We start from the raw sequence: 22,686 nt of genomic DNA on the forward strand, positions 1-22,686 counted from the left end.
GCACGGAGTCGGAAGCGCACAGATTCGGCAACTGCGCTCGTGAATATGCACGTGCCAGCTAATTATTTCATTGTGATAGTATTTATATCCATTGCTCCGTGGTACTTTTTGTCAAGACTAGAACCTGGAACATAGCTGTGCTTCATAATCTACATTCCCCCTAGCCTGAGAAATTGGACTGTCGAATCAAATGTCTCTGAAGACTCGCGGTGTTCATTTTATTCTTATTGTTCTTTTCAGCCGCAGTGTCGCCCCCATTTTTCATTTGAGTGTTTAGTTGTCAGCCCTGTTTGGCCTGGCATTTATTGTTTTATTTTCCCTTCAAACATTGTTTGCATTAAAATTTGCGAATGATCGACCTGCTTCAGCGTCTCTCATTCCACACTTGGGGCATATCCGCACCGGATGACAGGAAAATGCAGCCACTTGTATTTTCTCCAACGTCATAACAACCCATATTATTATTCACCTCTGGAGCTTTCCACAAAACATTTATCATCTGTCTGCACTTCATAGTCTACAGTTTATTTGGCATTATCTCAGAGCTTAAATTTAACTGTTACACTTTGTAAATGTCAGGACCTAAAAAAACGTAGGTCCAGTTTTAAACTTATCTACTAAATTTGCATTTAAGTGTTCGTTACTGTCTGCATTACCCTTGGGATCATCCTCGTGGCTGAGTTTTTTGCCCTGAAGCTGATAATAAAGAAACAGTCAGCAAGAAGAGGTGAGAATCAATCCTTGTGCTTTATTATTTTTCAGAATAACGTTGCATATCTTGGTATGAGCAATGACTGCTCTTTTTCCCAAGTCCCCGTTATTATTGGTTACCATACAGATTATATCCACAGCTATCTCGGAATGATAAACCTGTCATCCGTTCAATTGTAATAATAACGGCAGGGGAATGACAATCAGGAATTATTTCTATACATGCAGATGTACCCTGTATTCAATCTTTCTGATTTTACTATAATCTGCCCATGTTTGCAGATATGAACAGTGTCAAGGGATCGTCTGAGCTCTCGTTCACTAACAGTAGTATATAATTTATTTCCCATTTTTAATTTAAATGGCAAATAGTTTATTCTTCAATTAGAAACTTGTAAACGAACTTGATATTCTGAACGTGCAATTCAACAGGTGCAGTGTTAAAAGGCGGAGGCTCAGCCGATATCTTTTACCAAGCAATTTATGAAGAGATTGAGACTATTCCACACGTCAAAAAGTTGGATAATACAGGAGATTCAGGTATGTTTTAGAAATTGTCATTGACTTCTCAAGCGATATACTGTACATTTCTTCCATCCATCCGTCGCATGTTCATGGAACGTTTGCTTTCCCTGCACGGAGGGGCGGGGACAGCTGTTGGTGGTTGCGGTTTAAACCACAGTGACAGGGGAATGGGAACAACGGCACACATGCAGATCGTGGAGTGGTTGCAGGTAGAAGTTGTGAAGCCAACATGCAAAGTCGGCAAATCGGAAAATTGAGCATGGTGAAACTAATATTCTCAGTCGCATACACTTAAATGCAAGAATCGTTGCAGGAAAGGCGTAAGAGCTTTGATCATGGGTGAGCATCTGGGATGGTGACATTGTAGACATCAGGGAGATGTGGTTGCAGCAGTCATTGTCATAGAAAGGTACAGCAGAGAATCAGCCCCTCAGCCCATCTAGTTCATGCCGAACCGTTTAAACTGTCTTTTCCCATCTATCTGCACAGAGACGTAACCCTCTATAACCTTACCATCCGCATACATATCCAATCTTATCTTAAATGCTGAAATCGTGCATGTGTTCATCACTTGCCCTGACAGATCATTTCACACATTCAGGATCCTCTGAGTGAAGACGTTTCCTTCATATTCCCCTTACATATTTTACCTTACAAACTTAACCCTGGCCCTCTGGTTGAAGTCCCAAACTATGTGGAAAGACCTATTTACATTTACCCTCTCTATACACTCACAATACTGTACAAGTCTATTAAAAGTCCACTCAATATTTTACATTCCAAGCGAGACGTCCTAACCTATCCAAGTTTGCCTTACAACGCAGGGCCTCCGGTCCCGCCAATATCCTTGTAAATTTCTCTGTATCCATTCAATCTTATTTACATATTTCCTGTAGTAGGTGACCACAACTGCACACCATACTTCAATTTAGGTCTCATCAAAGTCTTATGCACCTTCTACATATCTGCCCATGTACTGTACACAATACTTTGATTTATGATGGCCTATGTGCCAAAAGCTATCTGTCCAACCGTATCCACCTGTGACGCCACTTTCAATGAATTTTCTACCTGTATTCCCAGATGCCTTTGTTCTACAGCACTCCTTTATACTCTACCGTTCACTGTGTAAGATATGCTCTGGTTGTTCCTACCGAAGTTCAACACCTCGCACATCTGCATTTGAATTCAATCTGCCATTTGGCATCCCATTTTTCCAGCTGGGCCAGATCTCGCTGAAATTTCTGATAGCCTTCCTCGCTGCTGCTGCACCCCAATCTTGTCAACTGCAAATTTCCTGATGCAGTTAAGCACATTTTCATACAGATCATTGAGAGAGGTTACAAATAAGAACAGATCCAGCACTGATCCATGAGGCACTTTACCCGTAACAGACCTCCAGTCTGACAGCCAACCACCTTCGGCCACTCTGGCTTCTCCCACAAAGCCAATTTACCACCTTCTCTTGAATGTCGTGCGACTGAACCATCTGGACCAAACTCCTCTGTGGGACCTTGCCAAGTGACTTTCTAAATCGTTCACTGCCTTGCCTTCATTGAGTTTCCGGTTAACTTCTTCGAAAATCTCTTTAAGGTAGGTCAGACTGGTCTCTCCACGCACAAAGCCATGAAGACTATCCCTAATCTGCCCATGCCTATGCTCATATATCAGGTCCCTTAGAATACCTTCCAATAACTTTCAATACTGATGTGAAGCTCGCTGGCCTATAATTTTCTGGTTAATCTTTAGAGCTTTTCTTAGCAGAGGATAAATAGTAGCTATCTTCTAACCCGGTACCTCACCTGTCTATTTAAATATCTCTGCTGGGCTCCTGCAATTTCTTAAGACCATAAGACAAAGGAGCAGAAGTCGGCCATTTGGACCATCGGGTCTGCTCCGCCATCTTATAATGAGCTGATCCATTCTGTCATTTAGTGCACTCCCCCGCCTTCTCACCATAACCTTTGATGCCCTGGCTACTCAGATACCTATCAATCTCTGCCTTAACTACACTCAAAGACTTAGCTTCCACTGCTGCCCGTGGTACCAAATTCCATAGATTCACCACCCTCTGACTAAAAAATGTCTTCGCATTTCTGTTCTGAATACACGTCCTTCAATCCTTAAGTCATGCCCTCTCGGTACTAGACTCCGCCATCGTGGGAAACAACTTTGACACATCCACTCTCCCCATGTCTTTCAACATTTGAAATGTTTCTATGAGGTCTCCCCTCATTTGTCTAAACTCCAATGAAAACAGTCCAAGAGCGGACAAACTTTCCTCATATGTTAACCCTCTCATTCCCAGAATCATTCCAGTGAATCTTCTCTGGACTCTCTCCAACGTCAGCACATCCTTACTTAAACAAGGAGACCAAAACTGCCCACAGTACTCCAAGTGAGGTCTCACCAGCGCCTTATAGAGCGTCAACATCACATCCCTGCTCCTATACTCTATTCCTCTAGAAATGAATGCCAACATTGCATTCGCCTTCTTCACCACCGACTCAACCTGGAGGTTAACCTTAAGGGTATCCTTTATGAGGACTCCCAAGTCCCGCTGCATCTCAGAACTTTGAATATTTTCCCCATTTAAATAATTGTTTGCCCATTTATTTATTCTGCCGAAGTGCATAACCATACACTTTCCAACACTGTATTTCATTTGCCACTTCTTTGCCCATTCTTCCAATCTATCCAAGTCTCTCTGTAGACTCTCTGTTTCTTCAGGACTACCGGCCCCTCCACCTATCTTCGTATCGGCAGCAAACTTAGACACAAAGCCCTCTATTCTATAATCCAAATCGTTGATGTGCAATGTAAAAAAAAGCGGCCCCAACACGGTCCTCTGTGGAACACCACTGGTAACCGGCAGCCAACCAGAATAGGATCCCTTTATTCCCAATCTCTGTATTCTGCTAATCAACCAACACTCTATCCACGTATGTAACTTTCCCGTAATTCCATGGGCTCTTATCTTGTTAAGTAGCCTCATGCGTGGTACCTTGTCAAAGGCCTTTTGAAAATGGAAATATACAACATCCACTGCATCTCCCTTGTCTAGCCTGCTTGTAATTTCCTTAAAAAATTGTAATAGGTTAGTCAGGCAGGATTTTCCTTTAAGGAATCATGCTGAGTTATGCCTATCTTGTCATATGCCTTCAGGTACTCTGTAACCTCGTCCTTGACAATCGACTCTAACAGCTTCCCAGCCACCGATGTCAAGCTAACAGGTCTATAATTTCCTTTTTGCTTCCTTGCCCACTTCTTAAAAAGCGGAGTGACATCTGCAATCTTCCGGTCCTCCGGAATCATGCCAGAATCTATCGACTTTTGAAAGATTATCGCAAATGCCTCCGCAATCTCCACAGCTGCTTCCTTCAGAACACGAGGGTGCATTCTGACTGGTCCGGGAGATTTATCTACCTTTAGACTATTAAGCTGCCTGAGTACTTTCTGTGTCGTAATTGTGACCGCTCACACTTCTCTTCCCTGCCACTCTTGAGTGTCTGGTATACTGCTGATATCTTCCTCAGTGAAGACTGATGCAAAATACTCATTCAGTTCCTCCACCATCTCCTTGTCTCCCATTACAATTTCTCCAGCATCATTTTCCACCGGTCCTATATCTACTCTCACCTGTCTTTTACTCTTTATGTACTTGAAAAAGCTTTCAGTATCCTTTTTGATATTATTTGCCAGCTTCCTTTCATAGTCAATCTTTTCCCTTTAATTATCTTCTTAGTTTCCTTTTGTAAGCTTTTAAAGACATCCCAGTCCTCTGTCTTCCCACTAATTTTTGCTTCCTTGTATGCCCTCTCCTTTGACTTAACTTTGGCTTTGACTTCTCCTGTCAACCACGGTTGCATCCATTTTCCATTCAAAAATTTATTCTTTAATGGAATATACCTGTCTTGCACCTTCCTCACTTCTCACATAAACTCCAACCACTGCTGCTCTGCCGTCTTTCCCGCCAGTGTGACTTTCCAGTCAACTTTGGCCAGTTTGTCTTTCATGCCACTGTAATTTCCTTTACTCTACTGAAATACCGACACATCAGATTTCGGGTTCTCTTTTTCACATTTCACAGTGAACTCAATCATGTTATGATCACTGCCTTCTAAAGGTTCCTTCACCTCAATTTGCCTCCCATAGTGTCTGAGGGAACATCTTGTTAGGCTCAAGGGTGAATTCATGCTAATTTGCCTCAAGGTATCAAATAACCCAACGCAAGCTAGCTAGGAATATAAAGGAGGATAGAAAAAGATTTTTTTAGGTATGTGAAGGGAAGGAAGATAGTTAAGAACAATGCTGGGCCCTTGAAGAATGAATTGGGAGAAACTGTTATGGGAAACAGAGAAATGGCAGACGAATTTAATAAGTACTTTGGCTCTGTCTTCACTAGGGAAGACACAAGCATACTCCCAGATGTATGGATGGGCCAAGGACATTGGGTAACAGAGGAACTGAAACAGATTGACATTGGAAGGAAACAGTGATGAGTAGACTGATGGGACTGAAGGCTAACAAATCCCCAGGTCCAGATGGTCTGCTTCCTAGCGTACTAAAGGAGGTGGCTCTGGAAATTGCGGATGTATTGGTGATCATTTTCCAATGTTCCTTAGATTCAGGATCAGTTCCTGAGGATTGGCGAATGGCTAATGTTATCCCACTTTTTAAGAAAGGAGGGAGGGAGAGAGAAAACAGAACTATCGCCCCGTTAGCCTAACATCAGTACTGGGGAAGATGCTAGAGTCCATTATTAAAGATGAAATAGCGGCATATCTTGATAGCAGTGATAAGATTGGGCCGAGCCAGCATGGATTTACCAAGGGCAAATCATGCTTGACTAATCTATTGGAGTTTTTCGAGGATGTAACCAGGAAGATAGACGTGGAAGATCCAGTGGATGGGGTGTACCTTGACTTTCAGAAGGCATTTGATAAGGTACCACATAGGAGATTGGTGGGTAAAATCAGAGCTCATGGCATTGGGGGGAGGATATTGACATGGATAGAAAACTGGTTGGCAGATAGAAAGCAAAGGGTAGCAGTGAATGGGTGTTTCTCGGAATGGCAGGCTGTGACTAGTGGGGTGCCACAGTGCTCGGTATTGGGACCACAGCTGTTTACAATTTACGTCAGTGATTTAGAGGAAGGCATTGTGAATAACATCAGCAAGTTTGCTGATCATACTAAGCTGGGTGGCAGTGTGACATGTGATGAGGATGTTAGGAGAATTCAAGGTGACTTGGATAGGCTGGGTGAGTTGGTAGAAATTTGGCAGATGGTGTTTAATGTGAATAAGTGTGAGGTTATTCACTTTGAGAGCAAGAACAGGAAGGCAGATTATTATCTGAACGGTGTGGAGTTAGGTAAGGGAAAAATACAAAGAGATCTAGGAGTGCTTGTTCATCAGTCTCTGAAGGTGAATGAGCAAGTGCAGCAGGTAGTGCAGAAAGCTAATGGAATGTTGGCCTTTATTACAAAGGGAATTGAGTACAAGAGCAAGGAAATCCTTTTGCATTTGTACAGGGTTCTGGTGAGACCACACTTGGAGTATTGTGTGCAGTTTTGGTCTCCAGGGTTAAGGAAGGACATCCTGGCTGTGGAGGAGGTGCAGCGTAGGTTCACTAGGTTAATTCCTGGGATGTCCGGACTGTCTTACGCAGAGAGGTTAGAGAGACTGGGCTTGTACAAGCTGGAATTAAGGAGATTGAGGGGGGATCTGATTGAGACATATAAGATTATTATGGGATTGGACAAGATAGAGGCAGGAAATATGTTCGAGATGCTGGAAGAGTCCAGTACCAGAGGGCATGGTTTAAGAATAAGGGGTAGGTCATTTAGGACAGAGTTGAGGAGGAACGTCTTCTCCCAGAGAGTTGTGGAGGTGTGGAACGCGCTGCCTCAGAAAGCAGTGGAGGCTAATTCTCTGGATGCTTTCAAGAAGGAGCTACATAGGTATCTTATGGATAGGGGAATCAAGCGTTATGGGGACAAGGCAGGAACCTGGTATTGATAGTAGATGATCAACCATGATCTCAGAATGGCGGTGCAGGCTTGGTCTACTTCTGCACCTATTGTCTATTGTCTATAACCCCTCCTTTGTAATCTGTATATCTTCCACAAAATCGATGCTACTTTCCTCACTTCTATAGACTCTGTGTTCGTCTCCTTTGTAAATAAAGATGATAAAAGTCAAATTACATCCCCTTCTCGCAATTCCTCCATCCCATCCCCTTCTCGCAATTCCTCCGTCCCATCCCCTTCTCGCAATTCCACCGTCTCCGCCGCATCTGGTCTCAGGATGAGGCTTTTCATTCCAGGACGAGGAAGATGTCCTCCATTTTTAAAGAAAGGGGCTTCCCTTCCTCCACTATCAACTTTGCTGTCAAACGCATCTTCCCCATTTCACTTACATCTGCTCTCATTCCATCCTCCCGCCACCCCACTAGGAATAGGGTCCCGCTGGTCCTCACCTACCACCCCAACAGCCTCCGGGTCCAACATATTATTTTCCGTAACTTCCGCCATCTCCAAAGGGATCCCACCACTAAGCACATCTTTCCCTCCCCCCACTCTCTGCCTTCCGCAGGGATCGCTCCCTACACGACTCCCTTGTCCGTTCGCCCCCCCCCATCCCTCCCCACTAATTTCCCTCCTGGCACTTATCCTTGTCAGCGGATCAAGTGCCACAAATGCCCTTACACTTCCTCCCTTACCACCATTCAGGGCCCCAGGCAGTCCTTCCAGGTGAGGAGACACTTCACCTGTGAGTCGGCTGGGGTGATATACTGCGTCCGGTGCTCCCGATGTGGCCTTCTATATGTTGGCGAGACCCAACACAAACTGGGAGACCACTTTGCTGAACACCTACGCTCTGTCCGCTAGAGAAAGAAGGATCTCCCAGTGGCCACACATTTTAATTCCACATCAGATTCCCATTCTGACATGTCTATCCACGGCCTCTCTACTGTAAAGATGAAGCCACACTCAGGTTGGAGGAACAACACCTTATATTCCGTCTGGGTAGCCTCCAACCTGATGGCATGAACATCGAATTCCCTGGCTTCCGCTAGTGCCTCACCCCCCTTGTACCCCATCCATTGTTTATTTTTATGCACACATTCTTTCTGTCACTCTCCTTTTTCTCCCTCTGTCCCTCTGACTATACCCCTTGCCCATCCTCTGGCTTCCCCTCCCCCACCATCTTTTTCCCCGGATCTCCTGTCCCATGATCCTCTGATATCCCTTTTGCCAATCACCTTACCAGCTCTTGGCTCCATCCCTCCCCCTCCTGTATTCTCCTATCATTTTGGATCTCCCCCTCCCCCTCCCACTTTCAAATCTCTTACTAACTCTTCCTTCAGTTAGTCCTGACGAAGGGTCTCGGCCTGAAACGTCCACTGTACCTCTTCCTAGAAATGCTGCCTGGCCTGCTGCATTCACCAGCAACTTTGATGTGTGTTGCTTGAATTTCCAGCATCTGCAGAATTCCTGTTGTTTGCGTTTTTAAATTTCACTACTGCGAAGCCTCTTCCGGTGATGCCTCCACCGAAGAAGTTTAGATCCTCTCTTCGGGAGTTCAGTGAAACCAGCTCTCACTGCTCCCCATCTGTAATTTCTTTGGCTCTTCAACTTTTCGACCACATTTTGACTCAGACTCGCTATCACAGCCATATATCCTTTCCTGGAACGTGCGTCCGTCGCCAGCTTACTTCAGTTGGCTTTAGGATTCGTTTCCGAGCCTCTCAATTTGGACCTTCTGAGCATCCCAGGTACTCACATTTTATTGACGCTGCCTTCCGTCAAACTCTGAAGACGACCCTCTCCGCCATGAGGAGGTATTTGGTGTCCCTATCCCAGATCCTTCCACACCTTCGGGACACTTACTTCGCCGTCTGTAATGGTCCTACCCGTTATTTCATCCTCCGTCGGATTCACGCCTGCAATCGCCGTTTTTTTGACTTTGTCATGTTAGGAGAAGATCGCAAGATCCTACATCTACGGACTCCAGAACCTGCTGGCCATGAAACTAGCAGGCTTGAACTTCAGATTGCGGCCTCTGCCATTGATCTTACCGGCTCCAACACCTCAGGGCAGATTCAAAACCCGGTTTCCAGCAACGACCATGGACACCTTCAAAGCGATTGCACAACCACGAACTGCGACTCCAGCCTTGAACTCCAGGCCGGGTCTTTATGTGCAGCTATTGTGACTCCCGTCTCCCCTACCCCCATCAATACTCTGCAATCCCGTCTCCTTCAGATCCCATCGTCAGTTCCTGGGTCCTCAGAGGCTCCATCTTCCTCTCACCCCAACCTTCCTCTCACCATTGACACCCCCAGCCTACGCCCCCCCCCCTCTAATCCCAGCTCTCATCCGTGCCGGATCTTTACCATCCCCTCCGACCTTCAACTGTCTGAGGCAGAACGCTCTGTCCTCAGTAGGGGCAGTAGGGGCCACACCTTTGTCCCCCTTCACTCACACCTCAGCGAGTTCCGTGTTCGCCACGATGCGGAACTCTTCTTCCGCTGTGTCCGTCTCCGAGCCTACTTCTTCGGCAAGGACTCTTCCATCCCCACCGATGACCCCTTCTCCCGTCTTCAACCCTCCACTTCTTCATGGACACCCCGCTCTGGTTTCCTGCCTGCTCTGGATCTCCTTATCGCTAACTGCCGACGGGACATCAACCATCTCGTCTTCATCGCGCCTTGTTCCCATTCCAACCTCACTCCTTTGGAATGCTCTGCTCTCCACTCCCTCCGCACTAATCCTAACCTTATTATTAAACCCGCCGATAAGGGGGGTGCTGTTGTACTCTGGCGTACTGACCTCTACCTTGCCGAGGCACAGCGACAACTCGTGGATACCTCCTCTTATTTACCCCTTGATCGTGACCCCACTAAGGAGAACCAGGCCATTGTCTCCCACACCATCACGGACTTTATCCGCTCAGGAGACCTCCCATCCACTGCTACCAACCTTATAGTTACCACACCTCGCACTTCCCGTTTCTACCTCCTACCCAAGATCCACAAACCTGCCTGTCCTGGCAGACCTATTGTCTCAGCTTGCTTCTGCCCCACCGAGTGCATACCTCGACACAGTTTTATCCCCCCTTGTTCAATCCCTTCCTACCTATGTTCGTGACACTTCTCACGCTCTTAAACTTTTCGATGATTGTAAGTCCCCGGGCCCCCACAGCTTTATATTCACCAGGGATGTCCAGTCCCTATATACTTCCATCCCTCATCAGGAAGGTCACAAAGCTCTCCGCTTCTTTTTGGATTCCAGACCCAATCAGTTCCCCTCTACCACCACTCTGCTCCGTCTAGCGGAATTAGTCCTTACTCTTAATAATTTCTCCTTTGACTCCACCCTCTTCCTCCAAACTAAAGGTGTAGCTATGTGCACCCGTATAGGTCCTATCTATCCCTATCTTTTTGTTGGCTTTGTGGAACAATCTATGTTCCGTGCCTATTCTGGTATCTGTCCCCCACTTTTCCTTCGCTACATCGACGACTGCATTGGCTCTGCTTCCTGCACGCATGCTGAGCCCGTTGACTTTATTAACTTTGCCTCCAACTTACACCCTGCCCTCAAGTTTACCTGGTCAATTTCCGACACCTCCCTCCCCTTTCTAGATCTTTCTGTCTCTGTCTCTGGAGACAGCTTATCCACTAATGTCTACTATAAGCCTACTGACTCTCACAGCTATCTGGACTATTCCTCTTCTCACCCTGTCTCTTGCAAAACTGGCATCCCCTTCTCGCAATTCCTCCAACTCCGCCGCATCTGCTCTCAGGATGAGGCTTTTCATTCCAGGACGAGGGAGATGTCCTCCGTTTTTTAAAGAAAGGGGCTTCCCTTCCTCCACTATCAACTCTGCTGTCAAACGCATTTCCCCCATTTCACGTACATCTGCTCTCACTCCATCCTCCCACCACCCCACTAGGAATAGGGTCCCCGTGGTCCTCACCTACCACCCTACCAACCTCCGGGTCCAACATATTAATCTCCGTAACTTCCGCCACCTCCAAAGGGATCCCACCACTAAGCACATCTTCCCCCCCCCGCCCGTCTCTGCTTTCCGCAGGGATCGTTCCCTACGCGACTCCCTTGTCCATTCATCACCCCCATCCCTCCCCACTGATCTCCCTCCTGGCACTTATCCTTGTCAACGGATCAAGTGCTACACATGCCCTTACACTTCCTCCCTTAACACCATTCAGGGCCCCAGACAGTCCTTCCAGGTGAGGAGACACTTCACCTGTGAGTCGGCTGGGGTGATATACTGCGTCCGGTTCTCCCGATGTGGCCTTCTATAAGTTGGCGAGATCCGATGCAGACTGGGAGACCGTTTTGCTGAACACCTAGGCTCGGTCCGCCAGAGAAAGCAGGATCTCCCAGTGGCCACACATTTTAATTCCACATCCCATTCCCATTCTGACATGTCTATCCACGGCCTCCTCTACTGTAAAGATGAAGCCACACACAGGTTGGAGGAACAACACCTTATATTCCGTCTGGGTAGCCTCCAACCTGATGGCATGAACATCGACTTCTCTGGCTTCAGCTAGCGCCCCCCCACCATCATACCCCATCCGTTGTTTATTTTTATGCACACATTCTTTCTCTCACTCTCTCTCCCTCTGTCCCTCTGACTATACCCCTTGCCCTTCCCCTGGGTTCCGTCCCCCGTCTTTCTCCCCAGACCTCCTGTCCCATGATCCTCTTGTGTCCCCTTTGCCAATCACCTGTCCAGCTCTTGGCTCCATCCCTCCCCCTCCTGTCTTCTCCTATCATTTTGGATCTCCCCCTCACACTCCCACTTTCAAATCTCTTACTAACTCTTCCTTCAGTTCGTCCTGACAAAAGGTCTCGTCCTGAAACGTCGACTGTACCCCTTCCTAGAGATGCTGGCTGGCCTGCTGCGTTCACCAGCAACTTTGATGTGTGTTGCTTACATCTCCACGATCTCCTTTGACGTTACGCAGGATTAACAATCTTATCTTCCAGAGGGCCAATTTTGTCACTTGCAATCTTCTTTTTTTCTTAATATATCTGTTAAATTCCTGCCGATGATCTTTCACCTTAGTCTGCTTGGGCAACTTCATGCCTTCTTTCAGCATGTCTTTATTTTTCATTATTCAGTGTTCTCTTGCATTTCTTACACACCATAAGTACTTAATTTGTTGTTATCTCCAATTTCCTGTGAAGCACCACTTTTTGTTTTAATATCCCTTAGTAATGGCCTAAATATCCCTTGAAAGGGTCGGTTCCCGAGTTCCTTTATTCTGCCATGCACAGACAAACTTTGTATTCTCAAAATTTCATTTTTGACATCTTTCTAGTGACCAAGTACATCTTTGCCAGAAAACATCTTTTCGCAGTCAATACTGGCCAGGTCCTTTCTGATACACAAACTTCCGTGAGCTGCCATGTTCCTTTCTTTAACAAAAGATAATGTATCACACACTCTATCACTGGGACTTCGAAGTACTGATTAAGGAAATTTTCCTGAACGTAATTGACAATCTCTATCTCTTTTGGTCATTTTAAAGTATGGGAATCCTGGTTAATCTGTGGAGAGTTAGAATCACCTACTTTAACGACCTGATGTTTCCTGCGGTATTTTCCAATGTCTGTACTATTTTGATCCTTTAAGTCCAGTCAGGTAGTCTATAACATAGTCATACATTTTCTACTTCTCAGTTCCATCAAGGACACCTCACGAGACGGGTTCTCCAATCTGTCATGACAGCACGACCGTAATATTTTCTCTGACTAGTAAAGCCAGCCCTCCTCTTCTAATCGTTCCCGCTCCAACCCGTTTTATGGAACCACAGTCCTGCCCCCTTCAACTAAGTCTAACGAATGGCTACAATACCATCATAGCATGTTCCAATCCATTGCGTGAGCTAATCTGCCTTTCCTACGATACTTCTTGCATTGAAATATGCACAATTCAGAGAAATAGTCAGACTGTGCTCGGCCTTTTGTTTTCTGACATTGTCGAAGGCTAAAGCATATCTGCCTTATTTTAATTAGGTGGGCCGATCAATCCCAACCGCTTTTCGAAGCACATAACTGCACGACTCGATACCTGATGCCAAGCTGAGTGAACTTTGTCTTCTCACGCATCCGATCTGCAATTTGCCATTGTTCTTTAAAAAAAAATGTAGGGACAGGACTGCCAGCTCAAGTTCCAGGGTTCCGTTGTCTTGAACATAATTGAGCGTGAGCCATTACTCACAAGGACAATGTCGGACTGCAGAGGACATCTGCTGAGGTGTTATGTGTAGAACTGTGGAATAAGAAATGAATGACGACTTGAAGTACAATTGTACAGACTACCTAATTGCAGGATTTAGAGGGGCACATTTCTAAATAAATCACAGGCTGTTGCATGCAACATAAGGAGTGATGACAGGTAATTTATTCTTTCCACATATTGACTGAGATTGCCATACTGTATGTTCATGAGAGCTTCCATAATCAGTACATTGAAGTCCAGGCCGGAAAGAGCACGATACTAAATCTCCTGTTAAGGAATCAGACAGTGTAAGTGGCATTATGACACGAGTTTCAAGATAATTGTGGAGAAGGATAGAACTGGTCCTCCAGTTCAGATTCTAAATTGGAGAAGGACCAAATTTTATGGTATCAGAAAGGATCGGACAAGTGTGGAATGGGTCAAGCTGTTTCCTGGCAGAGGTGCAGTTGGTAAGTGGAAAGCCTTCAAAAGTGAAATGCTGAGGAGTATAGCGTTTGTATGTTGCTGTCAGAATAAAAGGCGGAAATAAAAAGTTTAGGAAACTTTGTTTTCAGAGGAATTGAGGCCCTGGTTAAGAAGAAAGACATGCATGACAGGAATAATCAGGATAGAGCAAGTGAGGTACTTGAGACATATAAGATATATGAGAGAGCACACAAGAAGGAAATCAGGAGGGCTAACAGAAGGCACGAGGTTACTCACGTAGAAAAGTTGAAAGCGAATCCAAAGACTTCTACAGGTGTGCTAAGATCAAGGGTATAGTGAGGGACAAAATATATCAGAGTGTTCACATGGAGCCAAGAGAGATGGTGGATGTCCTTAATGTTTTTTTTTTTTTTTTGCATCAGTATTTACTCCAGACATGGAAGGATTTTGCAGATATTAAACTAAGCAGACTGTTGGTCTTGCATTACATAGCAGCACTCGTTTGCTGCCTTGAGTCAACTTAGAGTCAATAAATTCCGTAGCTCTGTCAGGCTCTTCCCTGAGATATCTTGGCATTCAAGATGAGTTGTTTTTTTTTGAATAAGCATTGACTTCATGGGAAAAGCCATGAACTGGTCATAGATGATTACTTCTCTGACTTGTGGTGTGCCACATAGGTCGCTGTAGGGTGCGTTGCTGTTCGTCATCGATATCGACGATCTCGATGATAGTTTGGTCAAATGGATTCGCAAATATTTGGATTACTGCAAGATTGGTGTGTAGTGAACTGCGAGGAACTCTTTCAAAGCTTATAGCAGTTCCTGGAGCAGATGGACAAATGGGCTGTAAATGGTATATTGAATGATACAGACAAATGGAAGGAGATGCACTTTGGTAGGACTTACACCGTGAGTGGTGGATCATCGAGCAGTGCATTATGGCAGCGGGATCCGGGAAAACAGATGCATTATTCTTTGAAATAGGCGTCACCGGTAGATTAGGTCGAAAAGAAAGCTTGTGACACACTGGACTTCATAAATCAAAGTACTCTGTACAGGAGAGGGGATGATGTGTTGAAATTATATATGCAGTTATTGAGTCCTAATTCGGGGTATCATGTGCAGGTTTCTTCACCAACATTCACGAAAGATGGGAAAGAGTGCAGAAAAAAATACAAGTATGTTTTTGGACTTGAGGTATAGGATAAGGTTAAACAAGTTAGCTCTTCATTTTCTGGAGTGTTTAAGAATGAGGGAGATTTGACAGAGGTATGAAAGGATAGAGATATGTCTCCAACAAAGAAGGTGTAAGGCATTCCGTCCCTCTGATTGCATAGAAGTCTCCCTTGGGAAAAGTGCAGCACCTACCTATTGGATTCCACCCTGTCCCGCACCCCCACACCCCGATGTGAGTAACGAGAAGCCTTGGGAGCAGGTAGTGGATGGTTGTATAAACAGCAGCTGCATATCACAAGCCCAGGTTATATTCTGCCACTGATGCCAGGCAGAAAATCCCTGAAGAGTATTGATAATGGCTAGGGTGAACCTTCTTATAAAGAGACAGTGCAGAAAAAGGCAAAGGCAAAACACATCAGAAAAAGAAAAATTGCCAAGAACAGTTGTGGGAATGAATAAGACCATCATCGCCCACGTCATTCAACACGGTAGAAAATGACGATAATGATGATGAGGAACTTGATGATACTAAATTAAGACTAGTGTATAGCGTAAATGCGATAAGGCTGTTTCCATTGAGGTTGTTTGAGACGAGAACTAAAGTTAATGTGGTAAGTGTAAACGATGAACTGTTTAAGGAGAACACGAAGATTTTTTTTCACTCAGAATTTGCTGAGGGTGTGGTCTAAGCTGACAAGGAAAGTGTGCATTCGATTTCATCATCTAGCAGACATTTCCTGTTTCTATATCGACGGTTATGATCCGGGCAAAGAAATGAGAGTGATGGACAGAAAACTGATGCTGGTTTTGCTACAATGGAGAACTGAAGTTGCTGGTAGCAGTGACCGCATCTGCTTTTAAACGTCCACCATACTCTATGGTACGGTCAGTGAGAAGAGGAACAGTTTACGAATTCTGTTCCAAATGTAAAATAAATCTTTCCATCAGCTATCCTTTTCATTGACTTCCAGGTTCTGGTTCAATTGACTCCCTCAATCAAATCGACTATTACACCAGCGACCCGTTTAACGGCACCGTTCATGGACTAGAATGTAGTGAAGGAAACCCCTGTGATCCCGGTTGGTACATGTTTTGTTTCTGTTTTTATTTTCTACCTCTATCTCATGCTGATGGCGAATATAAACTTACCAAGGAAGTTATACAGGCATGCAGGGCGTTATTTGATCTGAGATCTGGTACTTCTGTGAGAGATTTGTGATAATTGAAGTGTATAACAAAAAAAAACTCTTCTGTAGCCAGGTGTGTAATTGAATGAAATGTTATTTCATTGTTCCTTGCGTTTTTCTAATTTCCATGTGGAGGTTTTGAGGAATAATAAGAGCGTAGTGTTCGTGCGTAATACATTGTTCATAGCCAGAGCACAGATAAACACCCATTCTGCATTGAAATGTCCATCACACACAGAACAAAAAGAATATCTCTCATTCATCAGGGTGCGCTGTTCAGCATGTGGTTTCAGAGATATCGATTTCATTTATTTTTCCTTCTAGATCTGGTTCCCGGCGCTGAAAATAATACAATTGATTATCCTGATGCTCTGGTCCGGATGGCCAGCGATACCGACAATCTGATGATGCTCACAGTTTCCCACGATGTCCATGAAAATGAAGGTAAATTCAGTCTCCTTCATATCCATAGCAACCAAAACTTTAGGTCAACAAATTATTCACCTGCTTACGATTTTGACAAACACAATCTTTATTTGTGTTTCTTAAAAATTCACGTCCTGGGAAGGTGGTTCACGAGCAGTTTTGTTCTCACGCAGCAAACTTGCCATCCCGGAGTCTTATTTGAAAGACGTGACTCTATTATTTTGTGTCATCCACGCCTGTTTCTCTGCATACAATATATTTCCAGTGATTGAAACTGTTTCCGTTCATCTCTCCCCAGCAACTGTTCCTCCTATACAGATGAGATACATTAAATCCGTGCTGCTGATTAAATCACTGCCATTGAACTTCAAAAGTTTGTCCTCGCCATGTGAATTTCTCACTTGTGCATTTCATTTGGTGGTTTTCATTTTAAATATTATGCCTGTTTAGTTTGTGAAGACCAATCCTTTCACAGAGAATAGGCAATACTTTACAATTTTGTCAATGAAATAGAAAAGGCCAAGTAATAAGGAGGTCCTGGAGAGTGAGTATAGAGAGCTTGGTAGGAAGTTGAAAATCAGGACCTCAATGGTGGTAATCTCAGGATTGCTACCTGTGCTACGTGCCAGTGAGGGTAAGAATAGGATGCTTTGAGGATGAATAACTGGCTGAGGAACCGGTATAGGGGGTAGGGTTTCAGATTTCAGGATCATTGGGACCTCTTCTGGGGCAGGTGGGTCCTGTACAAGAGAGACGGGTTACACTTGTACTACAGGGGGACCAATATCCTTTTGGGGAGGCTTTAATGTAGATTTGCAGGGGGTTGGGAACCAGAGTGCCAGAGCTGACAGTGTGGCTGGGGTGAAAATAAATGATGTTAAAAGTTCAAGCAAATCCACTAATAGAAGGGTGGTGAGTGGTGGTAAAAATCTTCTGAGGTGTATATATTTCAATGCTAGGAGTATTGCGGGGAAGGTGGATGAGTTGAGTGTGTGGCTTGACACGTGGAATTATGACATTATAGCAATTAGTGAAACTTGGCTACAGGAGGTGCAGGACTGGCAGCTTAATATTCCAGGGTTCCGATGTTTCAGATGTGATCGAGGCAGAGGAATGAAAAGTGGGGGAGTAGCATTGCTTGTTAGGAAGATATTACAGCAGTGCTCAAGCAGGGCAGATTAGAGGGCTTGTCTACTGAGTCCTTATGGGTGGAGCTGAGAAATAGGAAAGGTATGGCCACATTAGTGAGATTGTATTACAGACCACCCAATAGTCAACGAGGATTGGAAGAGCAAATCTGCAGAGAGATAGCAGGCAACTGCAGGAAACATAAAGTTGTGGTGCTAGGGGATTTTAATTTTCCATATATTGATTGGGACTCCCATACTGTTAGGGGTCAAGATGGTGTAGAGTTTGTAAAATGTGTTCAGGAAAGTTTTCTAAATCAATATATAGAGGAACCAACTAGAGGGGATGCAATATTGGATCTCCTGTTAGGAAACGAGTTAGGACAAGTGATGGAAGTCTGTGTAGCGGAGCACTTTGGTTCCAGTGATCAAAACACCATTAGTTTCAGCTTGATCATGAACAAGGACAGATCTGGTCCTAGGGTTGAGGTTCTGAACTGGAACAAGAACGAATTTGAAGAAATGAGAAAGGATCTCAAAAGCGTCGATTGGGACAGGTTGTTCTCTGGCAAAGATGTGATCGGTAGGTGGGAAGCCTTCAAAGGAGAAATTTTGAGAGTGCAGAGTTTGTATTTTCCTGACAGGATTAAAGGCAAAGTGAATAGGAATAAGGAACCTTGGTTCCCAACAGATATTGCAACTCTGATAAAGAAGAAGAGGGAGTTGTTTGACATGAATAGGAAACCGGGTGTAAATAAGGTGCTTGAGGAGTATAAGAAGTGCAAGAAAATACTTCAGAAAGAAATCAGGAGGGCTAAAAGAAGACGTGAGGTTGCCTTGGCAGTTGAAGTGAAGGATAATCCAAAGAGCTTTTACGGGTATATTAAGAGCAAGAGGATTGTAAGGGATAAAATTGGTCCTCTTGAAGATCAGAGTGGTCAGCTATGTGCGGAACTAAAGGAAATGGGGGAGATCTTAAATAGTTTATTTGCGTCTGTATTTACTGAGGAAACTGGCATGAAGTCTATGGAATTAAGGGAAACAAGTAGTGAGATCATGGAAACTGTACAGATTGAAAAGTAGGAGGTCCTTGCTGTCTTGAGGAAAATTAAAGTGGATAAATCCCCGGGACCTGACGGAGTTCCCTCGGGCCTTGAGAGAGACGAGGGTTGAAATTGCAGGGGCCCCGGCAGAAATATTTAAAATGTCGCTGGCTACAGGTGAGGTGCCGGAGGATAGGAGAGTGGCTCATGTTGTTCCGTTGTTTCAAAAAGGATCGAAAAGTAATCCGGGAAATCATAGGCCAGTAAGTTTGACGTCGGTAGTTGGCAAGTTATTGGAGGGAGCACTAAGAGAAAGAATCTACAAGCATTTGGATAGACAGTGACTTATTAGGGAGAGTCAACATGGCTTTGTGCGTGATAGGTCATGTTTGATCAATCTATTGGAGTTTTTCGAAGAGGTTACCTAGAAAGTGGATGAAGGGAGGGCAGTGGATATTGTCCACATGGACTTCAGTAAGGCCTTTGACAAGGTCCTGCATGGGAGGTTAGTTAGGAAAATTCAGTCGCTAGGTATACATGGAGAGGTGATAAATTGGATTAGACCTTGGCTCAATGGAAGAAGCCAAAGAGTGGTATTAGAGAATTGCTTCTCCGAGTGGAGGCCTGTGACTAGTGGTGTGCCACAGGGATCAGTGTTGGGTCCATTGTTATTTGTCATCTATATCAATGATCTGGATGATAATGTGGTAAATTGGATCAGCAAATTAGCTGGTAATACAAAGATTGGAGGTGTAGTAGACGGTGAGGAAGGTTTTCAGAGACTGCAGAGGGACTTGGACCAGCTGGGAAAATGGGCTGAAAAATGGCAGATGGAGTTTAATACAGACAAGTGTGAAGTATTGCACGTTGGAAGGACAAACCAAGGTAGAACATACAGGGTTAATGGTAAGGCGCTGAAGAGTGCAGTGGAACAGAGGGATTTGGGAATACAGATACAAAATTCCCTAAAAGTGGCGTCACAGGTAGATAGGGTCGTAAAGAGAGCTTTTGGTTCATTGGGCTTTATTAATCAAAGTATTGGGTATAAGAGCTGGAATGTTATGATGAGGGTGTATAACGCATTGGTGAGGCCGAATCTGGAGTATTGTGTTAAGTTTTGGTCACCAAATTACAGGAAGGATATAAATAAAGTTGAAAGAGTGCAGAGAAGGTTTACAAGGATGTTGCCGGGACTTGAGAAACTCAGTTACAGAGAAAGGTTGAGTAGGTTAGGACTTTATTCCCTGAGCGTAGAAGAATGAGAGGAGATTTGATAGAGGTATATAAAATTATGATGGGTATAGATAGAGTGAATGCAAGCAGGCTTTATCCAGTGAGGCAAGGGGAGAAATAAACCAGAGGACATGGGTTAAGGGTGAGGGGGGAAAAGTTTAAAAGGGACGTTAGCGGGGGCTTCTTCACACAGAGAGTGGTGGGAGTATGGAATGAGCTGCCAGACGAGGTGGTAAATGCAGGTTCTTTTTTAACATTTAAGAATAAATTGGACAGATACATGGATGGGAGGTGTATGGAGGGATATGGTCCGTGTGCAGGTCAGTGGGACTAGGCTGAACATGGTTCGGCACAGCCAAGAAGGGCCAAAAGGCCTGTTTCTGTGCTGTAGTTTTTCTATGGTTTCTTTCTTCTATATTTCAAATGTTATTTATTTCCAGTCGACTCTCAGCCGGCATAATATGTCAACTTTGTTTTCATTCGCAGGTAGTTAGCATAACCTCCACGATCCCATATGCTAATACGAGTCTTGAAGAGAATGGAAGTGTTCTGACTTGTATCGATTAGCTATCCTTTCATCTGTCAAGGAAGATGAGCATGCAGATATTCATCTTGTTTTCTTCTCTTGCATGATTACCAGTTGAAGAAATATTGACTTATTTTGTGTATAATTAGCTTGACTCTTGTTCTATTACTTGGAAGAAACCATCTTTGTTTAATTGAATGTAAATACATCTGAAGAAATGGGGGAAAATGTCAGAATATCCCTGGAAAAGAAAGATCACGGCCATTTTTATCGATTATTATTAAAAGCAATTTCCCTGTGTTAGCCTTCCCAGTATCCCTAACGGTTGTTAAAGATTTCCCAGGTGTTCAGATGAATGGATTTATGGCTCTATCACGCTTTATTTTGTTATGGTTGTTGGCAGTCGGTGTTTCATTTTGCATTATTCCGCGAAGTTTCAAGCAAATTAAATACATATATCATCTTATTAATGTGTTCACTTTTTGTCCGAAATGCAAGCCAAATCAGGGACATTGAAAGAACACCACACTGTTTCCTCGAGAATTATAATATGATCAAGAGGTACATACTACTATCATAGTCCACCTTAAGTTTCGCCAAAAGTTCCGGCAAGTTGCCATCTGGCACGGTCGAGTGAAAGTGAAAAATAAAGTTGCCATCAGCAGGTTAAGGGAAAAATAAGTGAAATCAACAAGTCTGAGAACACACATCATTGGCATGAAAGAGATAGAGAGGGGATTAAGAAGAGAAGGGAGGAATGGAGAGAGAGGGGAGAGAGTGAGGAAGGGGGAGGGGAGAGAGAGAGAGGAGAAGCCAATGAGCACAGGCCGTCAAACAGTCCCCATAAGATGAGTCTTTCCATCCCAGAATGAATTTTGTAAATCACCTTTGAAACCCCTCTAATGTCAGTACGTCTTTTGTCAGAAAGAGTGCCCAGGAATGTTCACGATATTCCAAGTGAGGCCTTACCAGTGCCTTCTAGAGCCTGAATATCAGGTCCCTGTTTTTATATTCCAGCCCTTTGTCAATGAATGATAACATTGTATTTGTCTTTATCATCACCGACACGCCCTGTGAATTGACCTTTCAGGAATCCTGCATGAGGACTCAGAATTTACAGTGTACCTCAGATTTTTGTTTTCTTTCCATTTAGCAAATATTCTTTGTGCTTTTTTCCCTCGATCAAAGTGTATGACCATACTTTTTCTGACACTGTATTCCATCAGCCATTAATTTGCCCATTCTCCTGGTCTGTTTAAATCCTTCTGTAGCGTCTCAGTATGCTCAGCTCTACCTCCGCTTCACCCATCTTCATATCGTACGAAATGTTGGCAGCAGAACCATCAATACCTTCTTGCAATTGACGTATAATGTAAAAAAGCAGTGGCCCCATATAGACCACTGTGGAACGCCTGTAGTCACTGGCAGCCAACCAGAAAAGGGGCCCTTTAGACTATTACTTTACATCTTGTCAATTAGAAAATAGGTGCAGGAGTAGGCCATTCGGCCCTTCGAGCCTGCACTGCCATTCAGTATGATCACAGCTGATCATCCAACTCAGAACCCTGTACCAGCTTTCCCTCCATACCCCCTGATCCCTTTAGCCACAAGGGACATATCTAACTCCCTCTTAAGTATAGCCAATGAACTGGCCTCAACTGTTTCCTGTGGCAGAGAATTCCACACATTCACCACTCTCTGTGTGAAGAAGTTTTTCCTAATCTCGGTCCTAAAAGGCTTCCCCTTTATCCTCAAACTGTGACCCCTCGTTCTGAACTTCCCCAACATCGGGAACAATCTTCCTGCATCTAGCCTGTCCAATCCCTTTAGGATTTTATCCGTTTCAATCAGATCCCCCCTCAATCTTCTAAATTCCAATGAGTATAAGCCTAGATCATCCAGTCTTTCATCATATGAAAGTCCTGCCATCCCAGGAATCAATCTGGTGAACCTTCTTTGCACTCCCTCTATGGCAAGGATATCTTTCCTCAGATTAGGAGACCAAAACTGCACACAATACTCCAG

The 22,686-nt window shown here is 44.3% G+C and overlaps 1 protein-coding gene across 1 annotated transcript in view; it reads left to right on the forward strand.

The window, feature by feature from the left end:
* Window positions 1-22,686, forward strand: part of LOC134351209 (deleted in malignant brain tumors 1 protein-like) — a 178,119-nt gene that overhangs the window by 149,856 nt on the left and 5,577 nt on the right. Inside the window, exons 19-21 of the mRNA XM_063057318.1 lie at window positions 1,144-1,251; window positions 16,091-16,198; window positions 16,631-16,750. Of these exons, the coding sequence (XP_062913388.1) occupies window positions 1,144-1,251; window positions 16,091-16,198; window positions 16,631-16,750 (336 nt within the window). The remainder of the gene's footprint in view (window positions 1-1,143; window positions 1,252-16,090; window positions 16,199-16,630; window positions 16,751-22,686) is intronic.

The sequence above is a fragment of the Mobula hypostoma genome, chromosome 8 (assembly GCF_963921235.1).
Source record: "Mobula hypostoma chromosome 8, sMobHyp1.1, whole genome shotgun sequence".
NCBI lineage: Eukaryota > Metazoa > Chordata > Chondrichthyes > Myliobatiformes > Myliobatidae > Mobula > Mobula hypostoma.